General features: G+C 41.3%; 1 protein-coding gene across 3 annotated transcripts in view; it reads right to left on the bottom strand.

Moving 5' to 3' along the window:
- LOC122539411 (serine/threonine-protein phosphatase 2A 55 kDa regulatory subunit B gamma isoform) overlaps positions 1 to 13,700 on the bottom strand; it is a 343,268-nt gene extending 329,568 nt beyond the window's left edge. Inside the window, exons 1-2 of one of the 3 annotated variants that reach the window (XM_043674223.1) lie at positions 13,307 to 13,700; positions 13,123 to 13,200 (exon numbers count right to left, since the gene is read on the bottom strand). In XM_043674223.1, the coding sequence (XP_043530158.1) occupies positions 13,123 to 13,200; positions 13,307 to 13,313 (85 nt within the window). In that variant the 5' untranslated portion in view covers positions 13,314 to 13,700. The remainder of the gene's footprint in view (positions 1 to 13,122; positions 13,201 to 13,306) is intronic. The other 2 variants (XM_043674219.1, XM_043674221.1) reach the window with 2 other exon arrangements.
- Between the last annotated feature and the right edge of the window lie 6,043 nt (positions 13,701 to 19,743).

Genomic DNA, 19,743 nt, shown 5'->3' with positions numbered 1-19,743 from the left:
ATCATGTTACTGAGTCACTTTGGCAGACATTAAGAGAAAAAGAAACATAAATAAGGAGTAGGAAAGACAAGCTAATGTTACCTTGTTCTAACATTAATAAATATGATTTAATATTGCTGATAATTTAAATGTTTGTGCCCAAGTTCCTCATAACTATGCTCAAAATTATTTGTCTAGAAGCTAAAGAGAATGCCTTATGTAATAAGCATTTACATGATGTAATTAATGCACAAATAAAATATCAATTCCCATCTAGATACTTCCTCAACATGTTTAGAGATGTTATTACACAATTCTAGAGCAGACGGGATATGAACGCGAGCCTTTTGGCTTAAAGGCACAATTAACTTTCCACCAACTTCTATCTAATATGGGTAGGAGTGACACTAATGAAGTTAATGAAGCGCTTTGTACCCAACCTTCATTAAAAGTAGAACCAAAGGCTATTTTCTTTATATAGAAACACAATTCAGTAGCAATACTCAGTTAATGGTAGTCACTAAAAAAAAACCAACCAATTTGTTGAAACATGTTCAGTGCACTTCCAAACAACAGTACAAGTATTCTACACTGTCAATACATGAAGATGCTGTAGGAAAGATACCTTAAACATTAGCACTTGGGAATTTAGACATTAAAGCAGAGGTCTAAGAAATTTGTAGCTTCAATTCTATGAAAGCAGCTTTTTTATTAAAAAAAAGTTCAGAAAGCAATTTGGAACAGTCAGCTAAAGACATAATTTTCAAGAAAGCTTGTCATCCAAGTGTATAGCAGACTGTGGTGTTAATTGATGATGAATTAAATGCTGAGTTTTATGAGATACAGGAAAACAAATGGACATGGGCCAACAGTTGATCGAGTTCAGTTCAGATTTAGGGTTTCTGTTCACAAGAACACTTGCATATCAGCTGACCGCAGTTAGTTTGTGAAGATCTAAAGCTATTTCAGTAGTCAATGCTTGTGAGTTTGTCATAGAGATGACCAGCATGGAAACAGACCCTTCAGTCCAAATCATCCATGCCGACCTGATATCCTAACCTAATCCAGCCCCACTTGCCAGCACTTGGCCCATGTCCCTCTAAACCCTTCCTATTCATATACCCATCCAGATGGCTTTTAAATGCTGCAATTGTACCAGCCTCCACCACTTCCTCAGGAAGCTCATTCCATACACACACTACCCTCTGCGTGAAAATGTTGCCCCTTAGGTCTCTTTTATATCTTTCCCCTCTCATCCTAAACCTATGCCCTCTAGTTCTGGACTCCCCAAATCCAGGGAAAAGACTTTGTCTACTTTTTCTATCCATGTCACTTGCAATTTTCTAAATTTCTTTAAGGTTACCACTCAGCCTCTAACGCTCCAGGGAAAACAGCGCCAGCCTATTCAGTCTCTTCTTATAAATCAAATCCTCCAACCGTGGCAACACCCTTGTAAATCTTTTCTGAACCCTTTCAAGATTCACAACATCCTTCCAATAGGAAGCATACCAGAATTGCACCCAATATTCCAAAAGTGGCCTAACATATGTCCTGTACAGCCACAACATGATCTCCCAACTCTTATACTCAATGCTCTGACCAATAAAAGAAAGCGTACCAAATGCCTTCACCACTATCCTATCTACCTCCAACTCTCCTTTCATGGAACTATGAACCTGCACTCCAAGATCTCTTTGTTCAGCAACACTCCCTAGGACCTTACCATTCAGTGTACATATCCAGCTCGGATTTGCTTATCACCAATGCAGCACCTGAGGATTTATCTAAATTAAACACCACTCCTCAATCCATTGGCCCATCTGATCAAGATCCCATTGTACTCTGAGGTAACCTTTTTCATTGCCCACTGCACCTCCAATTTTGGTGTCATCTCCAAACTTACTGTTGAAATCTTCAAGCGGTCAGAACTGAAATGAGTTCAGTCCATCCAAGCTTAATACATGTCTCTAGGTCATCAAAACTAGAAAAAGTCAGTTCAGTAAAAAATTAAACAGAGTTAAGATAGGAGTGACACTTCACAGGGATTGACTATCAGTAAGTAATATTGCTAGGAAAATACGGAAAGTTGGTTTGATGTTTATGTTAAGATCATCCTAAACTGCTTATATGTTTTTTTTTAGATTAGTTTGTGAAATAAACTGGTGTTTATTTGTTAAAGAACATTGGCAACCTTGTTGTACAATCACAAGGGGCATGGATAGGGCAAATAGCCGAGGTCTTTTTCCCAGGATAGAAAAATCCAAAACTAGAGGGCGCAGGTTCAAGCTGAGAGGGAAACATTTACAAGAGGACCTTAGGGGTAACCTTTTCGTGCAAAGGGTGGTGTGTGTCTGGATCAAGCTGCCAAAGGAAGTGGTGATGGCACAATTATAACATTTAAAAGGCATCTGGATGCGTATATGAAATGGAAGAGATATGGACCAAATGTTGACAAAATGGGACTAAGTCAAATTGCGATGTCTAGTCTGTGCATGGTTTGGTTCCATGGGCTGTATGAATCTATGACTATGTGAATTTGTTCAGTAACTAATCACCACAGGAATCAAATTTAAAAGTTTAAATTGATCAATCGAGCTAGGTTTCCTTGAGGTCTGACTATCTGGTATCACCATCATTTGGGGTCATTAAACCCCACAGTATTTACTTCAACTTATTGAAAACTGACATACATTTTGCAAGTGTTAGGATTTGTGCTGCAGAACAGTGCATGAAATTAAGCAATTACATCTTTTTGGTCTACACCATACATGGACTCCACAATGCTCATTTAATTTTCTAAGGAATTAATGTTCAATATCCACTTTAATGTCACAAATAAATGTAAGCAACTCCTGCAAAATATTTACAAATGGAGTTAAATAAGAGGACGTGAAAGATTATTGTCTGCCGTTTTACTGTTTTGCTTCTTGCAAGGATAGGATTTATATGTTATTGTACAAAGCTCATCCCTGCGCTATTACCATGGGCTAGTTGGCAATTTTTTCTCGGAGCATGAGACAGAAAACAAGTGAGTGGGCTGATTCACAGGCAATTTTGACGTCACCATTTGGAATACTTGTATAAGCCCACCTTTCATTTTGTATAAAATCCAATTTAAATTCCCAGTGCGATATACACATTGTCACAGCTGCTAGGAATTGTCAATGTTACGTGGAGATGAATCATTTTAACTTATTCTTCCTTTTGTTGCAATGAATCCTATATTTAAACAGCTGGTTTGAATATACAGTTAATATACTTGCTTATAGCTAAATATTTCACATAAGTAACTTTTCTCTCAAAATCAACTCTATATGTACAGTTTAGAGGGCAGTTTTATCTCAATTTAAAGAAACTTATACACATTCTATATACATCCTCTACTTTCACATTCAAGTTTACTAAGCTTCAAATCGTAATCCTTAAGATAGCCTTGCTCCAATAGTTCTCTTACTCACTACTGTCTTTTTGAAAGTTTAAGTAAACAGGTGAAAAAAAATAAAAATTACCATGATTAGTTTTACGGTTATGCGGCTTGAGGGCAAAATGAAGGGGATCTTGTTATTTTGGGGCAGCACGGTGGCTCAGTGGTTAGCACTGCTGCCTCACAGCGCCAGGGACCCTGGTTCGATTCTCACCTCAGGCAACTGTCTGGAGTTTGCACATTCTCCCGGTGTCTGCGTGGGTTTCCTCTGGGTGCTCCGGTTTCCTCCCACAGTCCAAAGATGTGCAGGTTAGGTGAATTGGCCATGCTAAATTGCCCGTAGTGTTAGGTGCATTAGTCAGGAGTAAACGTAGAATAATGGGTCTGGATGGGTTGCTCTTCAGAGGGTCGGTGTGGACTTGTTTTCACACTGAAGGGTATCTAATCTTAAACTAAATAGTTGGGGTGGGGTGGGGTGGGGTGGGGTGGGGGCGGGAGGAAGAGAAAGAGAGACAGGGCAACAGTTCAGTTGTGTGGAAAAAGTTAAGGTGTGGCGACGGCTCAGCAAAGGTTGTGAAGTTTCCAGCACAACTATTAGGACAGAGTATGGAAAGGGTCAGAAATCTTACTTCAGGTACAGTAGATAAGGGGAGAACTCATTGGTGATGAAGGGCTTTTGCCAGAAACATTGATTTTCCTGCTCCTCAGATGCTGCCTGACCTGCTGTACTTTTCCAGCACCACACTCTTGGCTCTAATCCCTAGCATCTGCAGCCCTTACTTTCGCCAAGGGGAGAACGATGAGAAGGGAGCAGTCAACACAGGACAGAGGGTGTGGTATTTAAAGGCATGCAGTATGTGAAACGATATAAAGGAGCTTGTACCATAGATGGAAAATGGCAGGTACCATGTTACAAGTATCACAAAGGTGTGACTACAAGACCAGGGCTGGGAACTGAATATCCAAGGAGCCAGACATTATAAAGATCTCAAAGTAAGGGAACACTTAGGAGGCAGCAATCATAATATGGTAGAGTTAAGTCTACAGTTTGGGAGAGATGGCAAAATCGGATGTAATAGTATTACAGTTAAATAAAGGTAATTATAGGGGCATGAGAGAGGAACTGACAAAAAACAACTGGAAACAAAGCGTAGCAGGGAAGACCGTAGAGCAACAACGGTAGGGGTTTCTGGGTGTAATTGAGGACAATGCATCCCAAAGATAGATTATCCGGGGTGGGGAATTAGACAGCCATGGCTGGCAGAAGGAAGTCAGGAAATGTATCAAAGAAGTGAGAGCCTATAAAGTGGCCAAGAGCCCTGGGAAAATCAGAAGATTGGGAAGACTACAAAAACAAACAGAGGATAACAGAGTGAAATAAGGAAGGAGAAGATAAAATATGAAGACAGGCTAGCCAGTAATATTAGAAATACTAAAAGTTTCTTTAAATACATAAGAAACTATTGAGAGGCAAAAGTAGACATTGGGCCACTCCAAATTGACACAGGAAGACTAGTGCTGGGAGATAAGGAAATAGCTGAAGAACTTAATATGCACTTTGCATCAGTCTTCACAATGGAAGACATGAGTAATATCCAAACAATTAAGGAGAGTCGGGGGCAGAGCTGAGTATGGTAGCCTTTCCAAAGATAAAGGTCTAAAAATTGAAAAATCTCCTGGTGCCGATGGGCTATATCCTAGACTTCTGAGGGAGGTGGCTGAGGAAATAGTGTAGGCATTGGCTGTGATCTTTCAAAAGTCACCTGAGTCAGGGAAAGTCCCAAATGATTGGAAAATCACTGTTGTAACCCCCTTCAAAAAAGGATCACGACAAATGATTGAAAATTATAGGCCAATTAGCCTAACCACAGTTGTTAGTAAATTTCTAGAATCCATCATTAAGGATGAGATTTCTAAATTCTTGGAAGTGCAGGGTCGGATTAGAACAAGTCAGCATGGATTTAGCAAGGGGAGGTTGTGCTTGACAGACCTGTTAGAATTCTTTGAAGAGGTAACAAATAGGTTAAACCAGGGAAACCCAGTGGATGTTATCTATCTAGACTTCCAAAAGACCTTGATAAGGTGCCTCACAGGAGGCTGCTGAGTAAGGTGAGGGCCCATGGTGTTCGAGGTGAGCTACTGGCATGGATTGAGGATTGGCTGTCTGACAGAAGGCAGATGGTTGGGATAAAAGGTTCTTTTTCAGAATGACAGCTGGTGACAAATGGTGTCCTGCAGGGTTCAGTGTTGAGGCCCAGGCTGTTCACTTTATATATTAATGAAAGATCGAGGGACAGTTTATCTGGCAAAGTTTGCCGATGATATGAAGTTAGGTGGACAGGCAGGTACTACAGAGGAGGAGGGGAGGCTGCAGAAAGATTTAGACAGTTTAGGAGAGTGGTCCAGGAAACGGCTGATGAAATTCAATATGAGCACTTCGGAAAAAAGAATACAAGCATGGATTACTTTCTAAATGGTGAGAAAATTCATAAACCCAAAATACAAAGAGATCTGGGAGTGCTGGTCCAGCATTCTCTAAAGATTAACTTGCAGGTTGAGTCCGTGATTAAGAAGGCAAATATAATATTGTCATTTATCTCAAGAGGGTTGGAATATAAAAGCAGCGATATGTTGCTGAGAATTTATAAAGCTCTAGTTAGGCCCCATTTAGAATACTGTGTCCAATTTTCAGCCCCACACCTCAGGAAGGACATATCGGCACTGGAGCATGTCCAGTGGAGATTCACATGGACGATCTCTGGAATGGTAAACCTAACATACGATGAATAGCTGAGGATCCTGGGATTGTATTCATTAGAGTTTAGAAGGTTGAGGGGAGATCTAATAAAGATAATGCTTGGCTTAGAAAGGGTGGATGCTAGGAAGTTGTTTCCGTTAGGGTGGGAGACTAGAACTAATGGGCACAGCCAGAGAATTAGAGGGGGTCAATTTAGAATGGAAATGAGGAGACATTTCTCCAGCCAGAGTGTGGTGGGCCTGTGGAATTTATTGCCATGTAACACAGTGGGGGCCAGGACATTAAAGGTCTTCAAGGCAAAGATTGTTAAATTCTTGATCTTGCAAGGAATTAAGGGCCACGGGGAGAGTGCCGGTAAATGGAGTTGAAATGCCCATCAGCCATGATTAAATAGCGGAGTGGACTCAATGGGCTGAATCGCCTTACTTCGACTCCTATGTCTTATATGCATTCTATTAAGAAAGACAGTCAGATGGGTGTTGTGGGGAGGGGGGGGTGGGGGAGGGGAGGTGGGGAGTGCACAATGCCCTCAGTTCTTTTGTCCAGATCTTTAATGTATAACATGAACAGTGTGTGGTCCTAACACTGATCCCTGTGGAACTCCAGTAGTCACCGGCTGTCAAGCTGAGAAAGATCCACTTACCCCACTCTCTGCCTTCTGCCAGTCAACCAATTCTCTATCAATGCAAGTTCCTTGTCCCTAACACCAAAGGCTCCTCTTAGCAGCCTAAGTGGCACCTTGTCAAAGGTCTTCTGGAAATCCAACAGATCGTGTCCACTGGGTCTCCTTTGTCTAACTTATCTCCTCAAAAGAATTCTAATAGATTTGTCAGGCATGACCTCCCCTTGACAAAACCATGTGACTTAGCTGTATTTGACCATGCACTTCTAAGTACACTGCAATCTCATGCTTAATAATTGTTGCTCAAATCTTACCAACAACTGAGTTCAGGCCAACCAGCCTTTAATTTGCTGTTTTCTGCCTTCTTCCTTCTTAAACAGCGGTATTACATTAACAATTTTTCAGTCCTCTGACCCCAGTAATTCCTGAAAGATCACTAGCAATGCTTTTACAATTTTGTCGACTCTCTCTAAAAAAATCTGAGGCGTACTCCATTTGATGCAGATGACTTTTCCGCCTTCGGACCTTTCCACTTTCCTAGCAGCTTCACCTTAGTGATGGCTACTACACTCACCTCTTGACATTCTGGTAACTTCCATGGTGAAAACTAATACAAAGAATCTATTCAGTTCCTCCACCATTTCTTTGCTCGCCATTACTTCTTTTCCAGCCTCATTTTCCATTCTTGTCTCTCTCTTGTCTTTCACATATATAAACTCTTGCAGTCTTCTTTCAGATTACTAGTTAGCTTACCCTCATTAATCACTGTGTTCCCCTTCCATGCTTCAAGTTGTCCTCCACTGGCTTCCCAATCTTCCAATTTCCCACTAATCTTCACTATTTTATAAACTTTTACTTTTATGCTGTCCCTGACTTCCCATAGTGCCTCGTCCTACCCTTAGTAGGTTTCTTCTTCCATTGACTTAATTTCTGTTGAGCTGCTTGAAAAACCCCAGAAACTCCTGCCATTATTGCTCCACCATCTTCCCTGCTAAGTTCCCCTTCCAATCAACTCATTATGGCCATTGGCCCTTAGGGGTACCTTCACCTTAAGCTCCCAAATCAAATTTGCCTCATTACACATCTCCAAATCCAGAATTGTCTGTTTCCTAGCAGACTCTACAACAAGCTGCTCCAAATAACTACCTTGAAAACATTCCACAAATTCCTTTTCTTGGGATCCGTGACCAGTCTGATTTTCCCAGTCCACCTGCATATTGAAGTCCCCAGTGATTATTGAAATAGTACCTTTCTTAGAGGCCTTTTCTATCTCCTGATTTACTTTCTACCCCATATCCAGGAAGGAAGCCTTTACATAATTCCCATCAGGGTCTTGTTTCCCTTGCAATTCCTCAACTCTTCCCACAGAGTCTACACCTTCTGGCCTTATATCACTTCTTGCCATTGATTTGATTTAATTTCTTGCTGGCAAACTCTGCTTAACATGCAGGTTTAGTTGGCAGTTAGGAAGGCAATCGCAATGTTAGCAATCATTTCAAGAGGTTTAGAATACAAGAGCAGGAATGTGTTGCTGAGGGTCTGGTCAGACTGTATTTGAAATTCTTTGAGCCCCAGATCAGAGGTAGGATGTGATGGTGTCAGAGGGGCCTAGAGGAGGTTGACAAGAATGATTGAAGGGTTGAAGGGCTTGTCATATGATAAGTGGTTGAGGAGTATGGGCCTGTACTCAAATGGAGTTTAGAGGATCGGGGGGGAACTTACAGAATACTCAGAGGCCTGGATAGCATGGACATGGAGAAGGTACTTTACAAGTAGGACCCAAGAACACACACTCAGTGAAGGGACAATCCTTTAGAACTGAGATGAGGAGGAATTTCTTCAGTCAGAGGGTGGTGAAGCAGTGGAACTCATTGCAGCAGAGGGCTGTGGAGCCAAGTCATTGAGTGTCCCTAAGATAGAGATCGATATGTTCACAATTGGAAAGAGGTTCAAGGGTTACAGAGACAAGGCAGGAGATGGTAGAGAAACAAATCAGCCATGATCAAATGTTGGAGAAAACTCGATGGGCCTAATTTTGCTCCTCTATCTTATCATCTTATGTTCCAATCTTAAATTACTTCATTGTTAGAAATTAAAGAAAATCCAGATTGCTTAACTGGAAGAAAAGGTGCAAAGTGTTTACATTTTATAACAAGTGACTAGATTTGAAGTGTATGGTTCACATACATGGCAAACAAATGCGAAATAACCCATCAGAACACATCCCAAAAAATTAACCACTTGCCAAGTCATGGTGACAAGAATGGCCTACACTGTACTTCAAAAATGACGTTGGTGAATATTTTCCCTACATGGTTATCTTGTGGCAGATACCAATCGATCGATTTGCTAAATTATTTACCACCAAGGCTGTTTGTTTTTTGAGTTCCCAATGTGACGACTCCCTGCCCATTCCAATGACAGTAGGATGAGGCCCTCAAGTGGGAGGAAAGCCAATAATGGACAGTCCTGCTCCAAATTTAATTGAGCTCATTGCCTCCTTCGTACCTTCACTCCAAGTCCCACTACACCTCAAATTCCATTTGAGCTTCTTGGCAGTTTGGATTGGTGTCAGATTCACTGGTAAGTGCACAAGCGGCTTTGAAGTTCCTCAAGTACTCTCAAGCCATGCCTCCTGTAGGAGTTTACATTTGGTAGGAGAGATATAAGTCTGTACAAATTCCCCAGTCTTTCTCTGTATGAAAACTGCTGTTGCACTTAATCTTTTTTTAGAAAGGTAGGGAAAAATTAAGTTCCTCAAACTGCAAAAAAAGCGTAGAAATAAGAACGCAATGTTTGAGTTTGTACTTGAAAACACTCAATATATTCAGTATTAAGAAACGGATCTGATTTAAACACTGTGCAACAGTAACCCCTCACTGGGCATTGTTTCATGGCTTAATTTGCAGGATCTCTGAATTACATAATCAAAGAAATAGCATAAAACTAAACAGAAATAGTCTCAATACCTATTCAAGTAGATGATCAGCAAGGCAATTAGATTTAACTGTCCTTCTCAGGGCTGATCAAAATATATTGGCCTGGTTGAGATCAACGCTTTTAGCAATGATACAGAATTTTCCTGTTTGCTGGTTTAGTATCATAGCAGAATAGTCAAAGATGTTTTCAACAATGGAAGCTAGAAGGCAATGTGGTCCCCATCCTACACCCACTCCGATCAAAATCACCTTCTCAAAATTCCACCTTCAGTGTCCTTCCCTCCACTAGCCATTTATATAATTTGAATTGACCAGCAATACTAAACAGCATGACCTTTTCATTCAGACTGCCAGGAGGTTAATATGATCAAGCTTAATCACATCCTCCACAGAATCTGCTAATGGATCAACAACCCTTTAGTAATTGACACAAGGATGAATGGCTAGCTGAAGTGAGATGTGCCATAAGCTGCCAATGTGGCTAAAACAAATTGAGTTATGTCATTTTTTTACTCCATATCCTCACTAACTGAGATCATGCTGTATCCTAGGATAATCCTTGGCTTCTTTTTGACACCATCGTCCAATGCCTTAACCCCTTCTTCTCAAACATTTCATTCTCGTGACCAAAAGCAAGTGCAACAGGCTTCTAAATTTCTTTGTCACAGAGTCCATCAACTCAGCTATCTCCCTTCTGCTATCACAGAAGTCACCTCCACTCCATGTCTGAACTCACATTTTAGGTCATAAACTAGACCATCTCCCGTCATATCCATTCCAAACTCAGCTGGTCAGGGAGAAAACCCCTTCACCACTTTAATTTTATTCAATCACTGAGCATCCCTTATTAGGCCCTATGCTGGCTGATATTAATTATTTTCTCTTCTCAGATACTATCCCTCTACCTTCCAACATCCAAATTCACTCTCACCACCCCTTCTTCTAAAACCTCACCTTGACCCATATTCTTGCACATTTGTAGCCCTTTTTTAAGCTCCTCCTTCCCAAAATTCTTTGAGCACATCAAATCCATTATAATCAATCCCACATCTCCAAGCTTCAATCTCTCCAAGTAGAAACGCTCCTCCTTTCTCAACTTCTATGTAGCTTTGGATATAGTCAGCCATTCTATTTATCTCTATTGTGCCACTAAGGTTCCATTTGAACCCAACCAGTCATAGATGGAGGTATAATTGCAACCTCGTTTCTTCCACCATTATCTCTGGATCTATCTTTGTCCCTCTCCAATCCTATAATCAACATGTGGCTCAATAACAACGGCATTTGACTCTGCACTAGTGAAATTAAAAAGTGAATATACATAGCATATTATACTGTATACACACTAACACCACTCAGCTTTATCACCTCACATCCCTGTGAGATGATTGGCATCAGCTCATGGTGCACAAATGATTATTACATTCTTATCCTTCCTCTAAGGCCTCCTTTCTTCCGTAAATCAGACCTCATCCAGTCCTGTAATGTTCCAAAATTCTGTACTAATTCATCACTGGTTTCTTCGTATGCCCATTTACCAATGTTGGGGTAAAACAACTTTGCCTTCAGCCATCCAGATCAAATCTCTAAAACTCCTTCCATCTGCTTCTTTAATTTAGTTGTTAACCACTGATATTCGATTCTCATGTTTTGGCTTAGATTAACCTCAGTTTTTAATCAATTTATCTTATTAGGAATGCATCGGCCAGCTTAGAAAGCAGACATTAAAAACACCACGTAAATACAGTTGTTAAAAATGCATTAAGACAGAATAAACCAACCCATTTTTATTTGAAAATTGTCTTCCACATATTCACAGCCTCATATTACAGTTTACTGTGTTTAATGATTGAGAAATGTGTTTTCTTGATGGGTTTGACACTGTTTTAATCTAATAGCATCTATCAAGAGTTAAATGAGTTGCCTCCTAAAATAAATTAACAATTATACGAATCCAGAGGTAATCAATCATTCAAAGAGAACAGTTCTATCTTGGTCGGACGGACAGAAACAAATTAAAATACACAAGCCTACTGATGAAAGTTTTATTTATATAGACCAATGATCTAAAATAATATGTAAATACTTGTGTCCACACAGCATTTTCACATTATTTGAAGGGGATCACATATTTGATGCTGACGAACACTGAACAGTGAATTGTTTGTTCAGTACCAAATACCTCATGAAAATAAAATGTCCTTTGCCTTTGGCCATTTCTGTATGTTTTAAAATCAACTGCAAAGAGAAACAGCTTGAAGGTAAGTGGTGATAAAAATAAACATAATGAGTTATTCCACCTGTTGACCCTTCAAAACAAAAGAGCAGCACAAGCTCTGACAACCTCATTTTAAAACCTGAGAAGCACATTCAACAACCACTACCTTGCGATTCCCTCATGGACAACTCTAGTCTTACTCTGGAGGCAGAGTATTAATGGAAGGCACTTCTACACAGAGGACAGCACTGTCACAGAAAGTGACAGATGGTGCAACTCACCAGGATCAAAGTTGTATTACATCTTTGTAGAGCAAACAGTAAGGCAATGACAGAAAAAAGCATAATCGTGTAACGTGAAACATCAGGTGCAACAGAGCATTAAATCAGACAATGCAAAAAGCATAAATCCGATCTTAGATGGATCCGCAGGAGTAACATAGTTTTACACCAAACATTTTCCAAATACTGTTCTCGTGTGTGAATACTATTAAATGGGCTCTGATTGGCTCACCTAAACTGAAATCATTTTCAGGTGTTTACACTTATGTTTTCTTGGGGGTGAGCTGTTAGTGGTAGTGGCACTGCCTATGACACAGGGTTCAGCTTCCACCTATTTCAGAGGTGTGTAGTGACATCTCTGAACATGATTATTATGATTTTATCAAAACATTATACTATAAGGTTGAGCAAATTAGTGAATGTTACACATTCATATCCAATGGTCACATACCAGTACTCTCGAGCACGGATGAAAAGGTGAATCAGTGTACATACAGGTTAAATTAGCATCAGAAGAGGTTGAATCAGTGGCAGATTGATCACCTGACTATGCTGCTAGTTTCTCTTGGGCAATTCCTCGTTTCCAAAAATTGCAAACATGGAATATTTTTGGCTATTACCATTTTGACACTTCAAATTACTGTCAATGACTACCTCAACTTAACAGCAGACAGTTCAATCTCTGACACACCAAAAAGAGCACTGCCGTCCATTTCAAATGTCAATTAATTCCACACATTTCTCACTCACCAAATATTGATTCCAAGTATCCTGAGAGATAAATCGTTCAGGAACGAATGAGGGTGTGTAATTAAATCAGCGATGTGTATGTGTGTGTACACACACGTACACACATAGCATTTCCACCACAGTAACAGATACTAATAGAATCACTCCCTACCTTCGGAAACATCAAGGTCTGTGGTACCTTTCACTTGAGTAAAACACCACTGAACATCACTCCCACAGCCTCCGGCTCCTAAAAAGACAAATTCATCACGGGTGGAATCAGTTTGACTGGCATTGAGTCCCCTTCTCTCATTCAACGGCACAAATAACGAGCAGTGCATTAAGTCTTTGCTTACTTCTCATCGCTGCAAGTTCCCTCCACCGTTGTAACCCAGAAACTGGAAGCCAGGGCACGGTCACACCCCAGAGCAATACTCCTCAATCATCTGCCGGGGCTGCACCGCGCTGGGGAGGGGTCCGGATTGACAATTCCACACGCCAATCCCACCACAAACAACCAGGCGGACCTGCCGAAGGGAGCTCCCCACCGCCCAATCGGGAAATAGCAAGCAGCTTTCCGCTCGGCTGACTCCGAGTGAAGACGGATGTTTTGGTTTGGGAGGATTTGCCACATTTAAAGTGAAACCCAATCTAAAATGGGGATGCTGCTTCGCTTTGTCTTGCCACCCGGAATCCAGCTTGTTTTAAAGTAGTCTCGTAAATCGGTAGCTGGAACAACTGTCACTCAAGTCGCTTTCTAGCCTTCAAAAGAAGTGTCGAGTGGGAGAACACCTGACCACACATAAAACCAGACTTCTGCTTCATATAATTTTAGCATTGTCAGCCTGGCTGTCAATCTTGAAATGCATATTTCTCTAGTAAATGCAGGAAAGAATTTCTGTATCAATAGATTACTGCTTGCTCTTTTTGCAATACTTAATTGTGGGGATTTTCTTCCCACACTATTAGAGAAACTGAATCAATATTTTGAAAATGGATTATGAACTCAAAAGGATTACTGGCTCAAGTTGTTGATAGCCATGTGTTCAGTGATGGTAATGTCACAGGTAGATAGGATAATGAAGGCAGCTTTCGTTTGGTATGCTTCCCTTTATTGGTCAGAGTATTGAGTAAAGGAGTTGGGAGGTCATGTTGCGGCTGTACACAACATTGGTTAGGCCACTGTTGGGATATTGCGTGCAATTCTGGTCTCCTTGTGAAACCTGAGAGGGTTCAGAAAAGATTTACAAGGATGTTGCCAGATTTAGAAGATTTGAGCTACAGGGAGAGGCTGAACAGGCTGGGGCTCTTTTCCCTGGAGCGTCGGAGGCTGAGGGGTGACCTTATAGAGGTTTATAATATCATGAGGGGCATGGATAGGATAAATAGACAAGGTCTTTTTCCTGAGGTCGGGGAGTCCAGAACTAGAGGGCATAGGTTTAGGATGCGAGGGGAAAGATATAAAAGAGACCTAAGGGGCAACTTTTTCACACAGAGAGTTGTACGTGTATGGAATGAGCTGCCAGAGGAAGTGGTGGAGGCTGGTGCAATTGCAACATTTAAGAGGCATTTGGATGGGTATATGAATAGGAAGGATTTGGAGGGATATGGGCCGGGTGCTGGCAGGTGGGACTAGATTGGGTTGGGATATCTGGTCAACATGGACGAGTTGGACCAAAGGGTCTGTTTCCATGCTGTACATCTCTATGACTCTAAGATACTTTTACATTTCATTCCTTCTTCATCCTGAAAACACATATCATACTTAGATATGTCTGTATGCCAATGGTTGGCCAAACATTATTCCCATCTCAAAATAACAACAGTGGAATAGGAGGAAAGATTAGTAAATGATTGATTATCAAATTACAAAAATACTGAGCCAAAACAATTCTTTACAGCTCCATTTGGCGCTGCCTATTGCTTTTATCCAACCCCATTCATCCGCAAACTACTTGGACAATTTGAATGCTGCCGAAAAGGAGAGACTTGTTGCCAAAGCTTTAATAGTGCATTCATCAGGATACATTCAAGAATGCCAAATTTATAACAATCACAACAATTTATATTGATAGACAAAAGAGTGCTGATTAGTTGGCAAGGCAACTTTGATTAGCTGAAATGTTGCCATGGAGAAACCAACAGCCTCCCCAAGCACCGAAATGTCGATTTTCCTGCTCCTCGGATGCTGACTGACCTGCTGCACTTTTCCAGCACCACATTTTTCAACTCAGGTCTCCAGCAACTGCAGTCCTCACTTTCTCCCAAAGCACCCTGACAATTCAAAAAAGTCACAAGCGTTGAACTTATTTCTTTAGAATGTAAATGTGTGTTACTTTTTGCAAGCATGAATGAGCTACTTCATGAACTTGACAGATTATCTTAAATTGGATGTTCCTGCTTCCATTGGCATGCTCAGGATTATTCAGCAAGTACTGCCCGGTCATGCAATCACATCTAACAGTAGATATCTTGCTTTGGGTAGGAGGTTTAGTGGGAATGTCTCAGGATTGGTAATTTAGAGGCTTCAGATATGCTTTGGGGACACAGGTTAAAATTCCATCATGGAAGCTGGCAGAATTTTACTGCAGCTAATAAATCTGGAATTGATGTATCATTTTAGTAATCCTTAAAATGAAGCTATTATCAAATGTTGTAAAAAGCTTATTTCTTCCCTGGAGCATCAGAGGCTGAGGGGTGACTGTGGGAAAAGATTTGCTAACCCACGATAGGCCCACAAAAGCAAAATTAGCCAAACTGTACCAGAACACCCAGAATTCCTGAGCTGAATCAGATGGCACACAGACAAGGGAATACACTGTAAACTCCCATGGACATGACGGAGCACCACAGGTATGTCAAAGCCCTAAGAGCAGTTTCACAACCCAGCAATACCAAAGCCACACAAAGAGCAGGAAAGACAGACAGGCACCAGCAAGGACATGCTCCAGGAACTGGACAATGGAAGCACCTCACCACTTCAGAAGAGACTTTAACACCGATCTGTGAAGATGAATGGAACCATGATACTGTCAAGATGTACTGTGTGAAGGAACAGGACATTCATCCTTGAAACTAAATCACTCCATTTCGAGATACATTATAATTTCCCATTTCTTAATCAGTCATTGTGCAGCATTACTATAAAATTGGTCTCATCCTCAGCTCTGGGAAGAGAAATCTGATCTACCTGTGCAGACTGTCTGTTCCGTGTCAGCCTAGTCAATTTTTCTTCCAGCAATATCACTTGCAATAAACTGTTTGTCAATTTCACTTCGAGCTGTGTTTTGTGATCTCTAACCTGTTGGGCAAATTTCTCCAACAGTGACCTTATAGAGGTTTATAAAATCATGACGGGCATGGATAGGGTAAGTAGGTAACGTATTTTTCCTAGGGTTCGAGAGTCCAAATCTAGAGGACATAGTTTTATAATAAGAGGGGAAAGATTTAAAAAGGACCTGAGGGGTAACTTTTTCATTCAGAGGGTGACATCTGTACAGAAAGAGCTGCCAGAGGAAGTGGTGGAGGCTGGTATAAATACAACACTTAAAAGGCATCTGGATGGGACTATGACTAGAAAGGATTTGGAAGGATATGGGCCAAATGCTGGCAAAGGTAACTCGATCGGATTGGAATGTCCAGTTGGATTGAAGAGTCTGTTTCTATGCACTGTGACTCTATGAAAACCTATCTTTTCAACTCAGAGGAAGGAGTTCTCACGATAATTTTATGTTTTATGCTTGTAAACAAGTCATGAGGCTAAGATCTTAACAAGTAATATTTAAATTCCCAGAATTGTTTTTACACATGGACAGCGTAAGGCACCCTATTCTACAATGAGACATTTGATTCTGTTAAAGTCTATGATGAAAATAATAACCAGAAATGCTGTATTCAAAGATGTTCTGTTACAATAAAATGCTAGACTGACTACAGATGTTTTACCACTCTCCTTTCATATTCAGTGCATAGGAATCTGGATCGAGTGTGTATGGGCCAGATCTTCTAATCAGGATTGGAAATCCTATCTCTGTGAGAGCTTGCTGGCCAGGAATCTTCTCAACTGAAGCAATCTACTCCAGAGTAAAAATTCATACATCCGGCATTGGAGTATATCAGTGTTGCAACCTTGTTCCTTTCTCGCAGCAATTCCTGCTATTTCCCATGATATACAAGTCCTGAAGCCACTTTTACAGTTAAAGAGAGATGAGTAAGTGTGTTAGGTAAGTGAGGAGGTAGTGTGCAGGTATGTGAGGAGTACTGCAAGGTAGATTGAGGGTTAGGGAGGCAAATGATGAGGGGATGGGGTGCCAATTAGGTCAGGGGTTTTGGGTGGCAGGTGGGTGAGGGATAAAGTTATTGGCTGGGTGAGATTGGAGTGCCAGAGTGGTTTGGGGTTCAAGTAAGAGGTGGGTAGGATGCCAGGTGGGTGACAGGTAGAGTTCCTAGTGGATGGATGGGAGGGTAGGAAAGCAAATGTATGAGGGGGGGTAAGGTGCCAGGTGATTAAGGGGGTAGAGTAGCAAGTCCGTGATGGTAGGGAGCAGCTGAGTGAGGGTGGGGATGGCACTTAGGTGAAAGGCAGGCTGGCAGGTTGGTGAAGGGTTGCGAGTCAGGTGGGTGAGGGAGTTAAGTGTTGGGTGCTAAGGTTGATGGAGGGGTGGGAATTGGCAGTTAGGGTGGGTCCAGTCAAAGGGGTGGTTTAGTCAGAGCATAAGTAGTCACAGGGATCAGCAGAGTTGGGGGGAGGGGAGCAAATTGTGTCAAGGGATCTGACTGTGTGGAGTTTGCACTTTCATCGAGTGGACTCGATGGGCCGGTTGGCCTTACTTCCACTCCTATGTCTTCTGGTTCCGTGTCTGCGTGGGTTTCCTCCGGGTGCTCTGGTTTCCTCCCACAGTCCAAAAATGTGCAGGTTAGGTGAATTGGCCATGCTAAATTGCCCATAGTGTTAGGGGCAGGGGTAAATGTAGGGGAATGGGTCTGGGTGGGTTGCACTTCGGCGGGTCAGTGTGGACTTGTTGGGCCGAAGGGCCTGTTTCCACACTGTAAGTAATCTAATCCAAGTAATCTAATCTAATCTAATCCAATCTAATTGGAGGGAGTCCTGTCAGGCTAAGTTGAGATAATGTATATGAGGTGTGTTGAATGTCCTGGAGTGGGGAGATTTTGGAGTTGTATCAGGTTGAGTGAAGGTTGAGAGGTTCAGATGGGGAAAAACAGATTGTGTCAGGGTGGTGGCTGATGGTTCAGGTTTGATGTTGGGTGTTGGAAAAGGATCTGGATTTAGGTTGATTCAGAATCATGTCAGGTCTGAAGGCAGGGGGAGAGGGGGGAGGGTGTCCATATGGATTTGAGATGTGCCAGTTTAATATACTCAGGAATGACAACAGAATTTAATTTTCCTGGGTAATATTATGCTAAATTCAGTCAGAAACCTCCAAGGTCTATAGCTCTAAAAAATAAAAGTTAGAGGTGTAACTTCTAAGGGGTCACTGGATGAGTAATTCAGAGGCCAAGGTTAATGTTTCTGGGGCATGAGTTCAATTCTCACTGCAGCAGCTGATGGACCTTATTTTGGAGATGAAGACCTGAGGGCACAGCCTCAGAATGACGGGGTAACCCATTAGAACTGAGATGAGGAAGAGTTTCTTAAGCCAGAGGATGGTGAACCGTTGAAAATTCATTGCTGCAGACAGCTGTATAGGCCAAGTCATTGAGTGTATTTAAGACAGAGACAGATAAGCTCTTGATTAGTAAGGGGAATCAAAGGTTACAGGGAGAAGGCAGAAGAATGGGATTAAGAAACATATCAGCCATGATCGAATAGTGGAACAGACTCAATGGGCTGAATAGTGTAATTCTGCTCCTATATCTCATGGTCTTGATGGTCTATTACAGAGATGGAGACATTTCAGAGAGCTCCAATGCTGGCTAATTGCCCATGGGAATTTTCAACCTGCAGGGCAATTTCCATGTGTCGTGGTTCTATCACTAAACTCATGTCAACACTTCTCCAACCACTGAAAGACCAAAGCTGAAATTTCTGGTGGGACTTCCTCTTTTTCAAAGAATTGCAGTGTCATGAATCTAAATTTAACCACATCGAACAAGTAAACACAGCAGCTCAACAGGCATTCACATTTGATACAATTTCATCCATTTTTTTGTGTTGATGTGGATGTCACCTCCTCTCTCTCAGGTCAAAACACATAAAAATGAACAAAAGACATGCTTGGTTTCTGAAGTTGGAATTTTTTTTTCTTATGAGGAAGCAGTAATATCACAAACTGGTCTACTCATGACTGGGAGCACAACATGTTGATAATCTCAATACTGACACAAGGAAGAATGGATGAATCAAAATCCTGATATCACGCTGGGCAATATTTTGGAAAATTGTGCTTTGGATAAAGATAGGGATATTCATCCTTTGAAAATTTGCAAATGGCAGGTGGTCCCAAAATAAGACTTATAAGTCAAATCTTCTCTGTCATGAAACAAACTGCTGAAAATACTGAGTACATCAGGCTGAGAGGAAAATAAAGTTAACATTTCAGGTCAATGAACTATTGTCAGAAACCTGCCATCTTATCTGTAGACAAATGGAGGAAGTTGTTACAGATGCTGGTTAATGAAATCTACCATATCAGCTGCTTGTAACATGTCCCCATTACCCTGGACACTCAACCACTTTTCACACTGCAAATGTGAACCTCTGGCTGCACATGCTAAGAGGAGAGCAAGATACGTCATAAGAAGACATTGTGTGAGCCCCCTAACATAAACAGTG

The sequence above is a fragment of the Chiloscyllium plagiosum genome, chromosome 32 (genome assembly GCF_004010195.1).
Source record: "Chiloscyllium plagiosum isolate BGI_BamShark_2017 chromosome 32, ASM401019v2, whole genome shotgun sequence".
Taxonomy (NCBI): domain Eukaryota; kingdom Metazoa; phylum Chordata; class Chondrichthyes; order Orectolobiformes; family Hemiscylliidae; genus Chiloscyllium; species Chiloscyllium plagiosum.
Note: the sequence above shows the minus strand (reverse complement) of the source record. Positions and strands in the feature narration are given on the sequence as shown.